Source organism: Stylophora pistillata, chromosome 2, assembly GCF_964205215.1.
Source record: "Stylophora pistillata chromosome 2, jaStyPist1.2, whole genome shotgun sequence".
Lineage (NCBI taxonomy): Eukaryota > Metazoa > Cnidaria > Anthozoa > Scleractinia > Pocilloporidae > Stylophora > Stylophora pistillata.
The window spans coordinates 36664878-36681571 of record NC_142520.1 but is presented as its reverse complement, the minus strand read 5'-3'; the positions used below and the strand labels follow the sequence as shown (position 1 = coordinate 36681571).

Below are 16694 nucleotides of genomic sequence, written 5' to 3'. Positions count from 1 at the left end.
ACTGTTTTCTTGGCATAAATTGTCATGAAAAAAAAGACCCACTCGAATCAAGTTTTAATAACACTATCGATAAGACGAAACAGTTTTGGAGTGAGTATCTTAAGTGATCCACGTACGCAATGCTTTTTCTTCACTTGCACTATAAGACTGGGGAAGAATATTTGCTCCACTTTCTCAGCCAGTCAGCGACAAAGCTAAAATCAACCCTGGCTGAGTTATACTTGTTTTTCTGTGCTTTTTCCAGTTAACTCCGGGTTCCTAAGCACTTGGGTATCTGTGGCTCTATCTTCAAGTTTATTCCGCTGAGCTGCCGTTATAAATTTGGCGTTAGTTTAGGGATATTGAATCGAAATGATCTCTGAATCGCTATTCATGACTTTATGCATAAAAAAAATTCCATTTTGTGAGATCTTCCAACAACTGACGCCAAAATTTTATTCAAGAATATCACTAACAAAGGCAGTGCATCCAAAAACTGTCTTCAGATAAGTGTCTTCACATCAGTTTAACTTCTGAAAACTCTGGCACACAGGGCTTGCACTGTAAGGATCTCGGAGGGCTCCATGCATTCCTTATAATAAAATTATAAGGAATTGTATGGAGCTTCTTTTAGCGTTAGCCGAGGCGCGGCGGGTGTTGTCACGTATGATCCTGGCAAGGATCCGTATGTGACAACACCAGCCACGCCACGACTACCGCTAAAAAAAGCTCCATATAACTCCTTATATAAAAAATTATAAGGAATTGTATGAAGCTCTCCAGAATACTTACAGTGTAAGCCCTGTGTGTCTTGTCATAAATCACACTAAACAAAGAGATTAAACTTTCTGTAAAGGTGGGAGAAGGTTTACAGCCTATCGATTAAGTTTTTTCCAAAATACATATCAATATCCTCTGCTTCTTTCAGCGCGCGGTAATTGGTTGGCTCGAAAGTGATTAGCAAGCACTATTTGCCTTCAAGCTGCTGCAGAAACAAAATCGCAAGTCAGCAGTTTAATTTCCGACCATTTTTCGGTATATGGACAGCAATGAGGTAAATTATTTTTTTTTTAAATCTTCAGTGGTATACTCAACCAATTATTTACCTCGGGGTCAGTGATACTGGTAGATATTTATCTCTACTTTGGTGAAAGAAAATAAACTTCTGTTAATGAACAGTCAAAGGTTTCAGTACGGATTCAAGTAATTAAGACTATGGAGGCGTGCCTTTTCAGCCCACTTCGTCCAATTATTTCACATCAGACGAATTGGTGCCTCGTGGGATAAACCAAGTTATCGTTAATTGGCGGTTTTGCAGTGAAGACTTCGAGAACGTTTTAAAGTCTTCGCTTTTTACAACGCACCAGAATAAAAGAATAATATTAAGAATAATAGTTTAATATTTGCAGTGCGCAAATTCCATTTAAATATGATTAAATGCACAATAATGTCAGAGTTTAGTTTCTATGTACTAAAAAGAAAATTTTATACCCGCAAAAATGAATAGTTTAATACCTACACCCCAAACCGAGGCGAGTACAATTTGTTGCTAGACAATTAGAGAAAATTCCGATAAAATTATCATAACAAAAGAAGCAGTCTCGCGGAATCAGACTCAAAAGCCTGAGCTTTTGAAGTGTGTAAAATGAAAGGAAGTATAGCAGAAGGAACTTCTCTTTCGATGAACAGTAAAACTATCTTTCGAAAATTATGACAAAATTGTTTCATGTGCGCCAGTTGTGCGCTCACGGAAACTTGAAAATGATGCGTGGGAAATTTGGGGAGAACTGCATACGCTAAATTTGCTCGCGGCTTCGCCTCGAGAAACTCTTCAGCATTTTGCGTGCTCTCCAAACTTTACTTTATCAACATGATCTATCCACATTGTTAATTTAGTTCATTGATAAATTGAACGTAACCCTTTCACTCCCACGCGTGACCAAGACAGAATTTCTCCTTACAATATCAATACAATATCAAACAGACAAGTGATGAGAATAAAGATAAATTTCAACAAGGGGATTACTAGTTGATCCAATACCAAATTCTCCAAACTAACATGATAACAACTGTATAGCAGACAGTACAGAGAATTACTGATAAAATCTCGAGAGTAAAGGATTAACTAAAACATTGGTTTGGATCTTAATTGCGTCTATGAGAGGGAAGGAGATTCCTTTGACAGAGAACTAAATCTTATGACACACTTTAAAGTTAATACGCTTTTGGAGGGACCCGGAACAGTTCTCTTTCAGTATGATTTCAATTTTTTTCCGTTTTCACCCTTTTGTTAGACCATTTCATGCATAAAAAAGGAATCGTGCTATAGTATTACTCCATAATAAAAAATGTAGACTGGCACAAGTAATGACATACATTACAATAAAGAAACTGCAACGACAGAGAATATAACTAAGATTGAAGATTCCTCTTTTTGAATTATAATGTGTTTTTCTACGCTTAACATAAAAAAGAAACTGCATGATAGTAATTGTTATTGTTATTGTTAGTCAGTTATATTGTCATATCAAAGTTAAAATATCAACTAAAGAATATCGAAAATTCGAAATCAGTGCTAAGAAAAATAATTTTCATACAGCGCCCTTTTGAAAAATTTTAGTCGGCGTCAGTTTTTCCTTATGATATAGATTAATGTCATCCAAGCGAAAGTCGAAGGGTTAACTCTTGAAATGTCAGCTTAAGAATCTTTAAGCAGTGGCCAATTTCTATCATCAGATCATTGGTAAAACCAAAATATCCTGTATTAGTATATACTAAGACAGTGGATAGCGTTAAAGGCACGCTCTGATTGGCTAGTCAAACTCCGAGTATCCTTTGCTATTTACCTCCGAGCAACTCAGGAAAAAATGGCGTCCCGGTTTGAATCCGTGACAAGCGAAGAAATCACTGAAATTAACGACGGTGTTGTATATTATCTCACTGTTTTAGTATATACTAAAACAACTATGCACCACAGAAACTTACCCGCTGTATCCAATAATTGTTTGGGAAATTTTCCCTTTTTAAATCTGAAAGAAGCTGCATTAAGGATGTACTGTAAGGGCGTAATTATGTTGCTTAGAGAGCAATTTAGATTTGATGGTCTTGTTTTCGTAATATAGTCATATAAAAAAGTATTTAAGAATAAAGTTTAACCCTTTAATTCCCATGAGTGACATAGACAGAACATATCCTTACACTATCAATACAATATCAAGCAGGCAAGTGATGAGGATGTGGAGGCGCGGTGGCCTCATGGTTGGTGCGCTCGACTCCGGATCGAGTGATCCGGGTTCGAGCCCCGGCGGGGGACGTTGTGTTGTGTTCTTAGGCAAGACACTTTACTCTCACAGTGCCTCTCTTCACCGAGGTGTTTAAATGGGTACCGGAAAATTTAATGCTGGGGGGTAACCCTGCGATGGACTCGCATCCCATCCAGGTGGGAGTAGAAATACTCCTAGTCGCTTCATGCTATGGAAACCGGAGTTAAGCACCGGCCTGATGTGGCTCGTAAAAAGACTTTATCTTAAGTGATGAGGATAAAGAAAAAAGGTCAATTAGGGGATTATTAGTTAAACCAATATCAAATTATCCGAGCTAAAATCATATGAGCTGTATGGTAGAAAGCAAGAAGAATTATGAATGAGCTAAAATCATATGAGTTGTTTGGGAGAAAGCAAGAAAAATTACTAATGAACACTTGGGAGTGAAAGAGTGAACAGTCTTAGGAAGTGGAACATGGCCAAAACGCTACTTAGCAGTTTGTCGCCAGCATGGAAATTGACCAAATGTGGGAAAGTTTTTTCAATAATAGTGAAAATGATAATAACGACAATAATGATAATGATGATGTTGATGATAATGATAATGATGATGATGTTGATGATAATGATAATGATGATGGTGATGACGGTAATAAGGATTGCGACAAATCATAAATTAGATGGAATGCTACTAGCGCGCTGATTGGTCAAAAAAAAAAAACCTATCGTTTATCGCACGTGTAAACCCATACTAAATTGAAGATTATTTAGTAAAAGTAATAAACCGCCCTTTTTATCGGTTTACCAGTGTACTGACCCACCTGAGATGTTGGGAGATCGCAAGAAAAGTTTGTAAATCACACGACACCGGCTCGTGATTTTAAAACTTTTCAAATGTTCTTTAACCATCCCAAGTTATTATACCGCCGGGTACATCGGAAGAAAGTGCAGTCCATTGCCTTAATGAGGTTTTTAGTTAACCACTGATAAAAATGTTAATGTATTTACTGCTAGATTTGGATTTAGTTTTAGTCTGAACCACAGTAGCGCATATCACAGCGTGGTGTCGCAGAGAGTTTGTATATATAATAGGATCCGCAGTTTTTCACTACTATTTGCGTTGAATACCTACAGCAGGAACCTCTTCTGAAGCAGACCGTCCTACTTACATCACCATCTCCCACTGTAGGATGGACACCACTAAGCCATCCTGACCAATATGTGCCACATCTGAATTCTGACACGCATGTTGTTGCCATTTTGTTTCCTGCTGCTCCCACAAAACGGTACCATCCCATAGGGAGTTTGTCGTCACAGTAGATGTTAGGGCCGGATGTGTTGTAAGTGTTCTTTCTTGTTGCATTGCTGAGATTTTTGTACTGGTACTGGTAACATGCATCAGCTAGAAGGATGAATGGCAATCGTGATCGTACATAATTTTATCGATTATGTACTATCTGAATTTCGGTTCGAAACTCTTAAGGTGTACGATTTAGAAACAAATAAACTACTTATTTTGCTCATTTTTCTTCATGGAATGTAATATAAAATGAGTCAGTCTGTGTTGGATTCCTTTGAGAAAATATTTTCATCTTGTTAAAAAAAAACAGGGCACTCTAGGTTTAATTGGATGATGACAAAAAAATGGTCGGCAATTTTAACCGAAGACAGGAAAGATACGGAGGGAAAAAAGATGAGTTTTTATCTGGAAAAACCTTGTGAACATGATCGTCCGTCTCCAGTATATCCTTCTTTGCAGGAGCAATTATAAGAACCATAGGTGTTGCTGCAATATGCATTCACGTCACAGACGGGGTTGTCGCCTTCGCATTCATCGATGTCTAAGTGAAAAGCAGTTGAAAAGGAAACTTAGAAAGCCAGTAGTTCCATAAGAATAAGGCAAGTGGGATGGAAAAAATTTCCACTTAGTCAGTCCAAAGTTTACTTCGCTCGGTGACTGGTCCTGAAAATTCATGCCAATCACAACTTGCAATTGGTCGGCAGCGTTCTCCCACGCTTTAAGCAATTTCGTTTGGTTGTAGTTTCAGTTCTAATTGGCACTTGCAGGTTTTTTCCTTTTGTACTGATTACCACATCGCCCGTTATGAATACTGTGGTTTTGGTTTTACGACACTCAAGCGAAAAACGCTCCGGTTCAAATATTATCAAAGAAAATGTTCCTTACCTTCCATTTTCATATCACAATAAACTAACACTGCTTTCCCGATGCCAGTTGGATCCAACCAGTACGTTTTACTAAGGCTGTCTTGACCTTCACTTAACTTTATCTCGCTGCAAGATAACGCTGGCAATTCTGGAATGGAACCCAAGGGGGCTGGAATGGAAAATGGCAAAGTTATGCTGCAAGTGGTGAAGATATCATGTTTTTTTATGCAGGAGAAATGCTGGTATTTCATTATTATTTTTAGGATAAATAAGCATGAACTACATAAAAGTGAATACGTGCCTCTCCCGTTCATGCGTCTAATGTAAAACCGTGCTTCGTCTGACCGGAAATTCTCAACACTTGCTTCTTTGGTTCTGTTGTTTAATTCACAAACCTTGTCCGCAGTTACATAATTATAGCTTTGACATATAACTTCTCTCTCGCAGGCAATATCGCACACGTGAGGAGCTGTAGCGGAAATTCTTTTAAAGACGAACCCTTTGAGAGCCATACCAGGTATATTAACCTCTATCCTACATCGATCTTTTGCGGTAGAAAAGTCCATCAATGAACGAAGGATAAGGAAGATAATGGAGCGAGATGCCCACAACATTTCCCTGAGTGCTGAAACTGTTCAAAAGAAAAAAACCATCAGTGTATTTCGTTGTTTGCAATCAGTTCTATTTTTTTCCATTTTTTTTCTTTTTTCTTAGCATTTTTTTATCCTCCATAGTGTTTGTAAAATCTGCAGTAGATCTTAACATTGTCGATATTCTTAAAGTAGTCTCGTGAAAGAAAACATAGTGATGCGAGACGAACAGAACCTCATCGAGCCCCTCGTCAAATAAAGGGATCCAAATGGGAGTATGACCTTAAAATGAGGCGGAATTAGAATGTGGTGGGATCTTTCATGGGCCGGCCGGGTTTGAATTCAAAATAGACCCTTGCAGGCCTTTTGTGCATTCGTATCACGTACAGCCTTCAAACCCGAAGGCTTTGTCGCTCGTGTCGCAGCCCCAATGAGAGTAGAGAAATTAATTTTTCTTGCTCAGCAGCCCAGAGCAGAAATATAACCCTAGATATTCTATATTATGCCAACGAACCAAAAAAAATGGCTTTTTAGAACGGATTTCAACTTCGGGTCGTCTTGATAAGTCCTTTTGTTAACCACAGAAGTATCTTGCCAAAGGTAACGCAACTAAGTCATTAAAGAGTTCTGCTTACCTTGTAGAGCACAGCTGGTGGGTTCTATGCAGAAGCTCCGAGATTTCCAATCGGGAGGAAGGAAAGTGCTTTCCTTTTAAGGGGAACTTTCTCGCAAATTTTCTACGCAACTCCAATAGTGGCAAGCATTTGCGTTTAAACACGACATTATGTAAACAAAGGATGCTCTAGTGCTGATGATTTGCAGCTTCAGCGACATGGGAAACCAAGGAAGTCATAAAAAGGGACAATGAAATAATCAATAATTCAAAAGACACAACAATAACGTTTTCTTCTACAAATAATTTAGCCGAATAACCGCATGGAACGTAACTTTGCATTTCCACCCCGACCCGAGAGTCGGGTCCAACTAGAAAAAAATTCAAATATTTTCCTATTATTGCGAGGGATAAAATGGCATTTATTTTTTAATTTCAAAGTTTTGGAAGTAGACGCATCCGATTAAAATGTTTTGAGCAGAATTTTACCGATGGAAGGATGTGTCAATCACAAACCAATTTCGCTCAGACTCGAAAACATTTCGCGCAAATCATAATTTAACTTAATGGATCGTCTCTTCGCAGCTTCCGTTTTTTTGTGGCATTTTGCAATTTAGTCTAAGCGAATAACGAAGTGCTTCATTTGGTAATGTTGTCGCGCTAATATGAGAAGGCTTTTTTGCAGGTAGCATCTGCTTTCAGAAGATATAGCTTTCGTTTAAAAAGAGGTGATTTTGGGCTGTAATTCTATCCATTCATTTCTCGCATAATCTGACAGTTAAATAGCTGTAAAAACAAGTTTGTTTAGTCAAAATTTGGAGACAACCGAGGCAGGATTTAGCCTCTTTTATTAGAAATTGGGTCAGTTTAAGATATAAGCAAAATAATTGCTATTAGTTTTGAAACATGGTTCAGACTTATTTAACGCTTCTCGTGGATAGATTAATAACTGGCTATATAAACAAAATAAGCCTTTCTGCGCCTCGGCCCTTATATTCAATGTCTAAGCCTTGTAGGCGGTTAGAAAGCTTCTTTAGTGTCAAGTGTACAAGTAATTTGGAAAATGCGACTTCTTGATCATCTTTGATGTCCTAAAATATGTCGGTTTCAAGTTCCCTTACGATCATATCTGTTAGTTGTTGGCACGCTGGTGCTCTCTTTAGCATAAGTTATAATCGTCAGCTGACGAGTGAATCTGAAAATGTTCAGAGGATCTTTCAAATGAAATGCAAATATTTCCTCGACGCGTAATTTCCCTGTAGTTATGACGTATTAGTTAGGAAATAAACTTTAATTAAATTTTATTAAAAAGGCTTTGAATAAAGTGTTTCAATATGTTATTTCAGATCATCAAAATACTAAGCTTAATTCTAAAAACCTGTTTTTTTCCTTTTTCATAAATTTTTCCCGTTTAAGGTTCAATAACATAAGGATACCAAGAGAAAATAAACCGTTTATTTTCATTCGTTTTCATAACTTAGAAAATGTGGATATTTGCAATTGCCAGTGTTCAGGCGATCTTTCAAAACAATGTAGTGCGATTCTCGTGTCGCCTCATTATTACTTTCCTTGTTCCCTTATGGCCTAAAGCGATATTTAACAACTATTCACCGAAGTGGGAGTGGTTAGCCGTTGATATTTACCGAGCCCAACGTAGCCGTGAAGCAAATCGCCACGGCTAGCCACTGAAACCGAAGTGAACAGCTGTTTTAGTATACACTTGTACTTTATACATATTGATAGATTCCGCGGAACTTGAGATTTCTTCACTCACGGACAGATTCGCATATTCCATCAATGCAACGAAGACAAGATGGCGGTCGGTCATGTTTCTCGGCTGCTCCAGCTCTTCATGTTTCTCTTCCTCTCAAAGGTCGCCCGTTTCACCACCGACACAAGATACAATCTTGAGGAGTCTCATGTAAGCGCCAGAAGAAAGTTTTTCAACTGCACCATCTCGTATGGCCCAAATCGGGTGGCTACTTTCAATCCCTGTGAAGTTTATCTCGTCGGGATTCATCCGAATCCGAGACCCACCTCTCGGGGTGACTCGCTTCGCGCTTTATACTTGAACGCAAGAAGCCTAAAAGCTACTGTCAAGTCAGTAGACGACCTTAAAAAGATTAGTAAAATAACTTTACTCCAACGTCTTGTCTATGGTGGGGACTTCGATGTTGTACTGATAACCGAAACATGGCTGAACGCCGCCATTTTTGACTCCGAAATCCTTCCTGGCTATACTATCTATCGAAGGGACAGAAGCGAGCGTGCTGGAGGAGTGTTGGTAGCTTTCAAACGTGATATTCAGTCTGCTAGACGTTTTGACCTCGAAAGGGAGAGCACCGAGCTTGTTGCCGTAGAACTCAGAAACGGACACGACAAACCTGTGCTTCTTTATTGTTTCTACCATCCCGATACCGCACCCGAACCACTCACTCAACTGAACTCTTCGCTTCAGGAAAATGGTGAATCATCCTGTTTAATACTCGGGGTGATTTCAACTTTCCGGATTTGGGTTGGTCAGAAGACATGTCAATCCCTATAAACAACGGGTGCCGAGCGGACCACAAAGTTTTCTGTGATTTAATGGGGGATAACTTTTTCCATCAGTTTATCTCTGGTCTCAGTCATATCTCAGGCAATAAACTTGACCTACTGCTGTCCAACTGGCCCGAGGTTATTGCGAATGTTTCAACTTTTCACCCTTGAGATGGCCGTTTTCCCTCGGACCATTGCGTTATAACATTCACAGTTAAATTAAAATTCAAGAGATCTAAGGGATCCACACGGCAAGTTGTATTTTAAAAAAAGAAACCTCGACGCTTTGCGGGAATCCCTCTCAAGAATACCTTTCCAAATTGCTGCCTCCGAGGACATCGATGAGTACTGGTGCAACTCGAAGGATTTGTTTCTCTCAGCCGTAAATGATCATGTCCCAACAAAAAAGGTTCGTGACATAAACTCTCCGCCCTGGATTGATGGCGAAGTGCGGCACCTAATTCGAAAAAAGTACGCTGCTTTTAGGAAATATCGCCAGCATAAGACTGAAGAACGCAAACAAAAACTACGCGCTCTCAGTAAAAACCTCAAGTACGTTATACGATGTAAGCAGCACCAATACCTGGCTAAAATTGAAATGTCATTCAAGGAAAATCCTAAGATCTTTTGGAGCTATCATAAAGCTTTTCTCGGCGGCGGGCGATCAGGCGCGAACTCAGTAATCTCTTACAATGGTGTAGCTGCCGAAAAATCAGAACACAAAGCGGAGTTTCTCAACGACTATTTTTGCTCCGTATTTCTCCCGGCTATTAACTCACTAACCGATTTGGAAATTTCTCATATGGAGGTGTCGGTTGATGAAGTCAGGGAATGCTTGAGTAATTTGGACACCTCAAAAGCGTGCGGCCCCGATGGCATCCCGGCGCGCCTTTTGAAAAAATGCTCTGAACCTAGTCTTTGCACACTTTTCAATTTCTCTTTGAGTCAGGGTAAGCTACCCTATAAGTGGAAAACTGCGGATATTACACCTCTTCACAAGAAAGACTTAAAAGAACTCGCCGAAAACTATCGGCCGACATCACTCCTTACCATTACCAGCAAGGTCTTGGAACGTTGTGTGGGCGACCGTTTTTACGATCATGTGAAACACTTAATCAACCATTTACAACACGGGTTTATGAAGAACCGCTCGTGTGTCACCCAGCTACTGTCGGTGTTGCATGCCATTGGCGAAGCTCTGGACAAGAACATTCAGTCAGACTTAATCTATCTGAATTTCGCCAAAGCGTTCGACTCCGTAGATCACTTAATCCTCCTGGCCAAGTTGAAGGCGTACGGTGTTTCGGGACCACTTTTTGCATGGTTCACGGACTACTTAACTGGTCGCGCCCAAAGGGTGCTTGTGGAAGGTGCTGCATCAAAGGGAGCGCCGGTTACTTCCGGCGTCCCACAAGGGAGTCTGTTAGGGCCGCTACTGTTCACAATCTTTATTAATGATCTACCGGATGAAGTCGTAGGCGGGGTCAGGGCAGCGTTGTACGCTGACGACACCAAGCTGTACGAAAGCGTCACCTCTATTTGTGATTGTCAGTCTCTACAAACTACTTTAGGCAACCTAAACAACTGGTCAAAGCGTAATCGCATTAAATTCAACACCTCTAAATGTAAATCACTTACTGTCACCCGTAAAAAATCCACACCCTGGTTCACGAGTACACCTTGGACAGTGCTCAACTTGAGCACGTCTCCACGGAAAAAGATCTGGGTGTTCACATCACAAGTTTGCTCTCTTGGAAACCCCACATCCACGCTAGTACTGCGAAAGCCAAAAAGCTCCCTGGGCTTTTAAAGCGAACATGCCCCCTAATACCCGTCGTGACCGTTCGGCGTACGCTATACCTGTCGCTGGTCAAGTCTCAGCTGTGCTACGCCACGCAAGTCTGGTCACCCGCTCAAGTCACCCTAAAGGCCCAAGTCGAGCGAGTACAACGCCGCGCCACCCGCTGGATTTTACAAACTCGGATGGGAGAGGTATCGTACAAGGACAGATTAAATAAGCTTGACTTGCTCCCTTTATCCTATGACAGAGAACTGAAAGACTTGTTATTTTTTTACAAATGTCTATACAACTATATTGACTTTAACGTACACTATTTTGTTAACTTTGTCTCCCACGGCCGTACCAGACTTTGTAATTCTTTCAACCTAAAAACGCCTATTTGTAGAACCAGTACTTTTCAGGCCTCATACTTTAATCGCATTGTTAAACTCTAGAGCCTCACTTGCTCCGTCTTACCATCCACCAGCTTTGACAACCCAGGTTCGTACCAGAAATCTGTCCGGAATGTAATGCTAGACCGCCTAAAAACTATATATGACATTGATTGGCCCTGCACGTGGACACGTGGACACGTGGACACGTGGACACGTGGACACGTGAAATTACTTATTTATTTATTCTGTATTTTTGTAATTTTCTATTTTATAGTGTTTTTTAATTCATAATGGGTGGCGCCTCGCATAGGACTTTACGTCCAGTTCGCGCCTTCCCATTTGGGTGCAGTTTTATCTCAGTTTCTCTTCTGTTTTCTATTTGTTATTGTATTATCGTACTTTTTCCTTGTTCAAATATTTATCTGATATGCCCAATAAAGTCGTAAAAAATAAAACAGATCGCTTTTTTCGTCGGAAATGAGTTCTTCAATTGGTCTTCTTTCACTGGAGCTTGTTTTTTGGAAAAGATGATTTTCAAAAATTTACTGCTCATCATTTGTGTTTGCTTTTTTGGTTTCTCCAAATTTTGACTTTTCAGGCACGTGTTACACGTAAGTGTCGATGGGTTTGATCTATACTGAATGAATTTTTGGCTAAAAATTTTTAATATATGTAAAGAAATAATATTGCAAAATTTTCACTTGGTGGGAGCTCCGCTTTTAGGCTTGGCTAGATCTATATATTATTTGAAGACCGTAGTAAGGGCAAAAGGATTACGCGTACCTTCAAAGCAATTTAGCCAGAATGGATGGTAAAACGGAGAGGCTCTCGGATCGATGCAGTGGAATTTGGAAACTTTTGCCGCTGGAACGGGTGGGTAGTAGCTAAGCGCTCTCCCGGGTGGAAATCTGAGGGAGATCGGTTGACTTTTGTGGAATTTATCGGTCTTCGAGTGGCGACGGTTGGTGTTCGGAACCAGTCGTAAGCTACTATTTTCACTACGTAAATATCTAAGCCGCATTTAAACTTGTCTGGATTGGTAAAAAAAAAAAATATATATATGTGATTTGAGGAACGGAATAAGCGACTGATTTTAAAGTTAGAGAGGCTCATCTTAATTCAACAACAACTAGACGGCGAACGTAAATATATAGTAATACTATAATAATATTTAACAATTATTCCACGAGCGCGCGTTGAATATGAGATGATAGATCTGTTCGGTCAGGCATATCCCATACATATGCTTATTAAGACAGACCATGAAGGCTTTGTTTTACCGGCGGGATTAAAACTTAAACCTGTGCGCCGCAAAGTTCTTGTGCGGGACTATAGGGAACATCGGAAACAGTCATTTTATATGGCACTCACTACGCTGGACTGGAGTGACGTCCTCAATGAGGTGGACATAAACAAGGCGGTCGAGGTGCTTGAGGTAAAGATTCGTGCAGTGATGAATAAGTTTATGCCGCAAAAATCTGTACGCATGTCATCGCGTGACCCAGTTTGGATGTCCCCATTAGTCAAGTGTATGCTGAGGACTAAGTCCCATATATCTTTAAACAACAAGGAACGTCTGTCTTTATTTAATAAGCGCATTTCTGAGCTGATAACCAAGAACAGAAGAAAACTGGCTGCCATTGGTAGCGGTGAGTGGTGGAAGGGCGTGGACGCCCTATCGCAGCGTCGCAGGTCATCGTTGATAAATTTGGACAAGAACTCTCTAGTTCGTCTGAACGACTACTTCGCCAACCTGTGCTATGATGACACTTACGTTAGACCTAGTGATATGGATATCCCGGACAGTGTAAAGCCCCCGAAAATATCTGAGCGGTGTGTCTGGAATACCTTAGTTCATGTAAAGAAAACGGCAACGGGACCAGACGACCTCCCGTACTGGATCTGGAAAGACTGTGCTGAGCTACTCACACCAATCGTCACTCACGTTTGGAATCTGTCGCTGTCTACTCATACATGGCCAGACTCCTGGAAAAGGGCAAATGTTAATCCTCTCCCCAAAGTAAACATGCCTATAGAGGACTCAGACTACCGTGGTATTAATGTTACTCCCGTTATGGCCCGGTTGTTCGAGAAGGTCGTGTATCGTACACAAGCACAGTCAGTAATTGAGAACAACCTGAGCCACACCCAATTTGCATATAGACAGGCGGGTAGTTGCACAAATGCCTTGCTCGCTATCCAGCACCAGACATACAAGTATTTAGATAGTAGTGACTGTAGCGCAGTGCGATTTTTTACCATAGACCTCAGTAAGGCTTTCGATTTTGTGAACCATGCTATTTTGTCTGCCAAACTGAAACAGCTACCTCTAAATCCGTACATTATCAATTGGTATCATAGTTTCCTCTATGCAAAACAACAACGTGTTATTAGTTATAATTTTTTAGGACAGTGGAAATCTGTCAATAGAGGAACCACACAAGGTAGTGTAAGCGGACCGTATCTTTTTAATATATTTTTGAACGATTTGGAGATTTTTTTTAATGGTTGCCCTGTGCTTTTTAAATATGCCGATGATTCCACTATTCTTTCGCCTATCACTAGGAATAGTGACCCGTCTGCCGACTTAGTAGGACAGTTCTTAACATGGTGTAAAGACAATAGAATGGTCTCTAACCCTTGCAAATGTAAAGAGCTGGTTGTTAGAAAGAAAAATCATAATGTACTCTACTCTCCAATTAATAATATTCCCAAATGTAATAGCTTTGTTTTACCAGGAGTAACTTTACAGAGTGACGGAAAATTTGATGAGCATGTAAGAACTAAGCTTGTCAAAGCAAACAAGTGTTTACACGTCCTACGAACATTGAGAAAGGAGCATTACTCTCAGGCAGAGATTTATCATCTTTCTATATCCATTGTTTTGGCTAATTTTAGCTATGCGCTTTCAGTCTATGGGACATCTGAGTCCGATCTTACGGTTGTACAAAATTTTTTAGACCGATGTCATAAACGCGGTTTTATCTCATTTCCAGTTTTTATCAAGAACCTTTTAAACAAACAAGACCGAAACATTTTGAAGAAACTAAAATCAACGGATTGCCACCCCTGAAAGACATCATTCCTGTCCAAAAGACATATGTACTCAATCTTAGGAAAAAAGGCTGCGCGCGCCCGAAAATTAATACACAGCGCTTTATGAACACCTTTGTAAATAGGTTGATATTTAAGCTCCATTTATTGTAATGACATACTTTTTAATTCATAATATGTATGTAGATTTCTGTAGTTTTTCCAAATTCATTGTAACATAAGATATGTAGTTTTATCTTATGATGGAATAAAGACTTTTATTATTATTTATTATTATTATAGATAGCCAACGAGGCGATACGCGCCTCGTTGGCTATAATCATCTCATATCTAACAAGCGCGAGTGGAATAATTGTTTTATTCAAAAAGATATTAGACAAATCTTCTCGACTTTATTTTGTAAAAAGAAACCGGATGTTACAAAGTACAGATTTTAGATTATGGTATATTGGCTCATATACCATAATGGCTAAGCCAATGAAAAGTCTTGAATTACATTATCCAATGATCCAGTTTCTAATATAATAATATATATAATGACGTAAGCTCTTGGAGAATTACTATAGCAAATGATCGAGGCTTACTAGAAGGTCCTCATAGGGTGATGGCTTTTACAGCTAACGGTTAATTTTTTGGCTAATTTATAGCTAACGGTTTACATCTTTCCAATGTTGTCACCAACATTTTATTTTTACTTTTAACTTTTTTACGACTAACAGTTAAAATTTGTAAATTTTTGCGCCTGACGGCTAAATGTTTTGGATGTTTTACGGCTATCGGTTAACCCCATTGCGACCCTCTGGCAATTTATGTGCATTAGAGCTTAATTAGGAACTGAAATATCGAATGACTACAGAGATCCGTCTTAGTTACAAATTTAAAAGCATTTTTATCTAAGAGAGATCAACATCTTTACGACCTTTCATCCTACAATAACTCTACCTGGCTTTTAATCCCAAAACCATTTCACTCCCGAAATCAAGAATGCCGCGTGTGAAAAGAATTCTGACCTTTGACTATTCAGTCCCGGGCCCCAAAAGTTGTTTAAGAATGTAATTTGTATTCGTAGCCAGGAGAAATAAAAGCCTTGATCGCTTTAAATTTGATTTAGCGTCTATGGAAATTTTATTTTTAAAAATTTCAAGAATTTCGTCATTCGTGCTATTATTTCATCACTGTCTAGTGTGTGTGTCTGTGTGTGTGTGTGTGTGCGTGTGTGTATGTGTATGTGTGTATGTGTGTTTCTACAATAATTTCTGCGATTTGACTGATCCAAGCCAATATAAACTGTTTGACGGAATCAAATTACTATGACTTATCCAAGTGAAATCAAAACCAAAATCCTTTATCACTTTTGATCGATTCTAGGGTCACTCTATCAAACTAGATATACATCAAGGATGGATGAATAATGGGAGTAAGTTTCTAAAAGAAAAGTGATTCTGCGTCGGTGATGATCATTTCCAAGACAAAATTGGTTTTACCAACAGAGTTGATATCAGAGATTATTCCACGCAAAGGGGGCAGGAATGATTTTTATCCACGATCGAGTGGCGATGCATAAAAAAAAAAAAGACTTACAGGTGAGCACGGCGAACGAACCGATGAGTTTTTCAATGCATTGCAACGAGTGAATAAAAATCGTTCAAGGAGTTTCCATGATATTATCTTATTCTTTTTCGTACTGACCGATAAAATTCAAAGTTTGGAAGCGAAACTACTATGAAAATACATCATTCACCCAGTCAGAGACATGAACGGTAGTACTTCACAGTGTAAATCTCCATATGTATGAACTGAATAAAATGCTGATTGCAATTGACCCCCCACAAAGAGTTTCTAAAGCTGGCGTTTTGCTCTTACTAAGCTAACCCTTGCGGAAACGTCGGCTTGAATCTCTTAACGGTGGCCAATTTACATTATAGACTCAGTTGATTAAACAAAATTATCTTAAATATTAAGGCCATTCTGTTTCAACAAACATGAACTTTTAGGTTGGGAAAAATTGAGCAGTTAGATTCCAATTTTCTACTTTCTGAGATAGGTTTTGGCATGAAAATTAAACTGTCGTCTCCATGAAAGACAGTGTTTCCATTTTTTCCTTTTCGTAAAAGAAGCCTCTTGCCTTTCCATTTTGTAATGCGATGTTTTTTGGTTTAAATCATCCTTTTTTTTCCTGAGCAGAAGTTCAGCCTCTTGAATACCTTCGAAAGCCCTTGGCGATAGGTGCTTATACAGAAAATGCACATCACTGAAGAAATGGCAGCGTTTGAATACAAGGCAAAATGAGCAAAGAAACCAAATTGGTCCATTTGA

The 16694-nt window shown here is 39.4% G+C and overlaps 2 protein-coding genes and 1 pseudogene across 3 annotated transcripts in view; 1 reads left to right on the top strand and 2 right to left on the bottom strand.

The window, feature by feature from the left end:
* Positions 1-1356: 1356 nt before the first annotated feature.
* On the bottom strand, positions 1357-6897 carry LOC111333108 (uromodulin-like). The gene is made up of 5 exons (XM_022938628.2): positions 6634-6897; positions 5710-6039; positions 5428-5577; positions 4958-5083; positions 1357-4644 (listed from the first exon to the last, which is right to left on the bottom strand). The coding sequence occupies exons 2-5, from the start codon at positions 6020-6022 to the stop codon at positions 4271-4273; spliced, it is 963 nt and encodes a 320-aa protein (XP_022794363.2). The 5' UTR covers positions 6023-6039; positions 6634-6897; the 3' UTR covers positions 1357-4270.
* Positions 6898-12531: 5634 nt separating this feature from the next.
* On the top strand, positions 12532-14068 carry LOC148739318 (uncharacterized). The gene is made up of 2 exons (XM_088749458.1): positions 12532-13594; positions 14049-14068. The coding sequence occupies exons 1-2, from the start codon at positions 12532-12534 to the stop codon at positions 14066-14068; spliced, it is 1083 nt and encodes a 360-aa protein (XP_088605584.1).
* A 436-nt stretch (positions 14069-14504) lies between these two features.
* Positions 14505-16694, bottom strand: part of LOC148739317 (QRFP-like peptide receptor) — a 4913-nt pseudogene continuing 2723 nt past the window's right edge. Inside the window, exon 2 of the transcript XR_015996210.1 lies at positions 14505-16694. This exon is cut by the window's right edge and continues 917 nt beyond it. The product of XR_015996210.1 is annotated as a QRFP-like peptide receptor (transcript).

Excerpts from the sequence above, each read along its gene's own strand:
- LOC111333108 (XM_022938628.2), bottom strand. The coding sequence starts at position 6,022 with ATGTTGTGGGCATCTCGCTCCATTATCTTCCTTATCCTTCGTTCATTG. Across the intron at positions 5,084-5,427 it reads TTGTGATATGAAAATGGAAG|ACATCGATGAATGCGAAGGC; the intron begins GTAAGGAACATT and ends CTTTTCACTTAG. Across the intron at positions 4,645-4,957 it reads CGGACGATCATGTTCACAAG|CTGATGCATGTTACCAGTAC; the intron begins GTTTTTCCAGAT and ends TCATCCTTCTAG.
- LOC148739318 (XM_088749458.1), top strand. The coding sequence starts at position 12,532 with ATGATAGATCTGTTCGGTCAGGCATATCCCATACATATGCTTATTAAG. Across the intron at positions 13,595-14,048 it reads ATTTTTTACCATAGACCTCA|CTTTGTTTTACCAGGAGTAA; the intron begins GTAAGGCTTTCG and ends CAAATGTAATAG.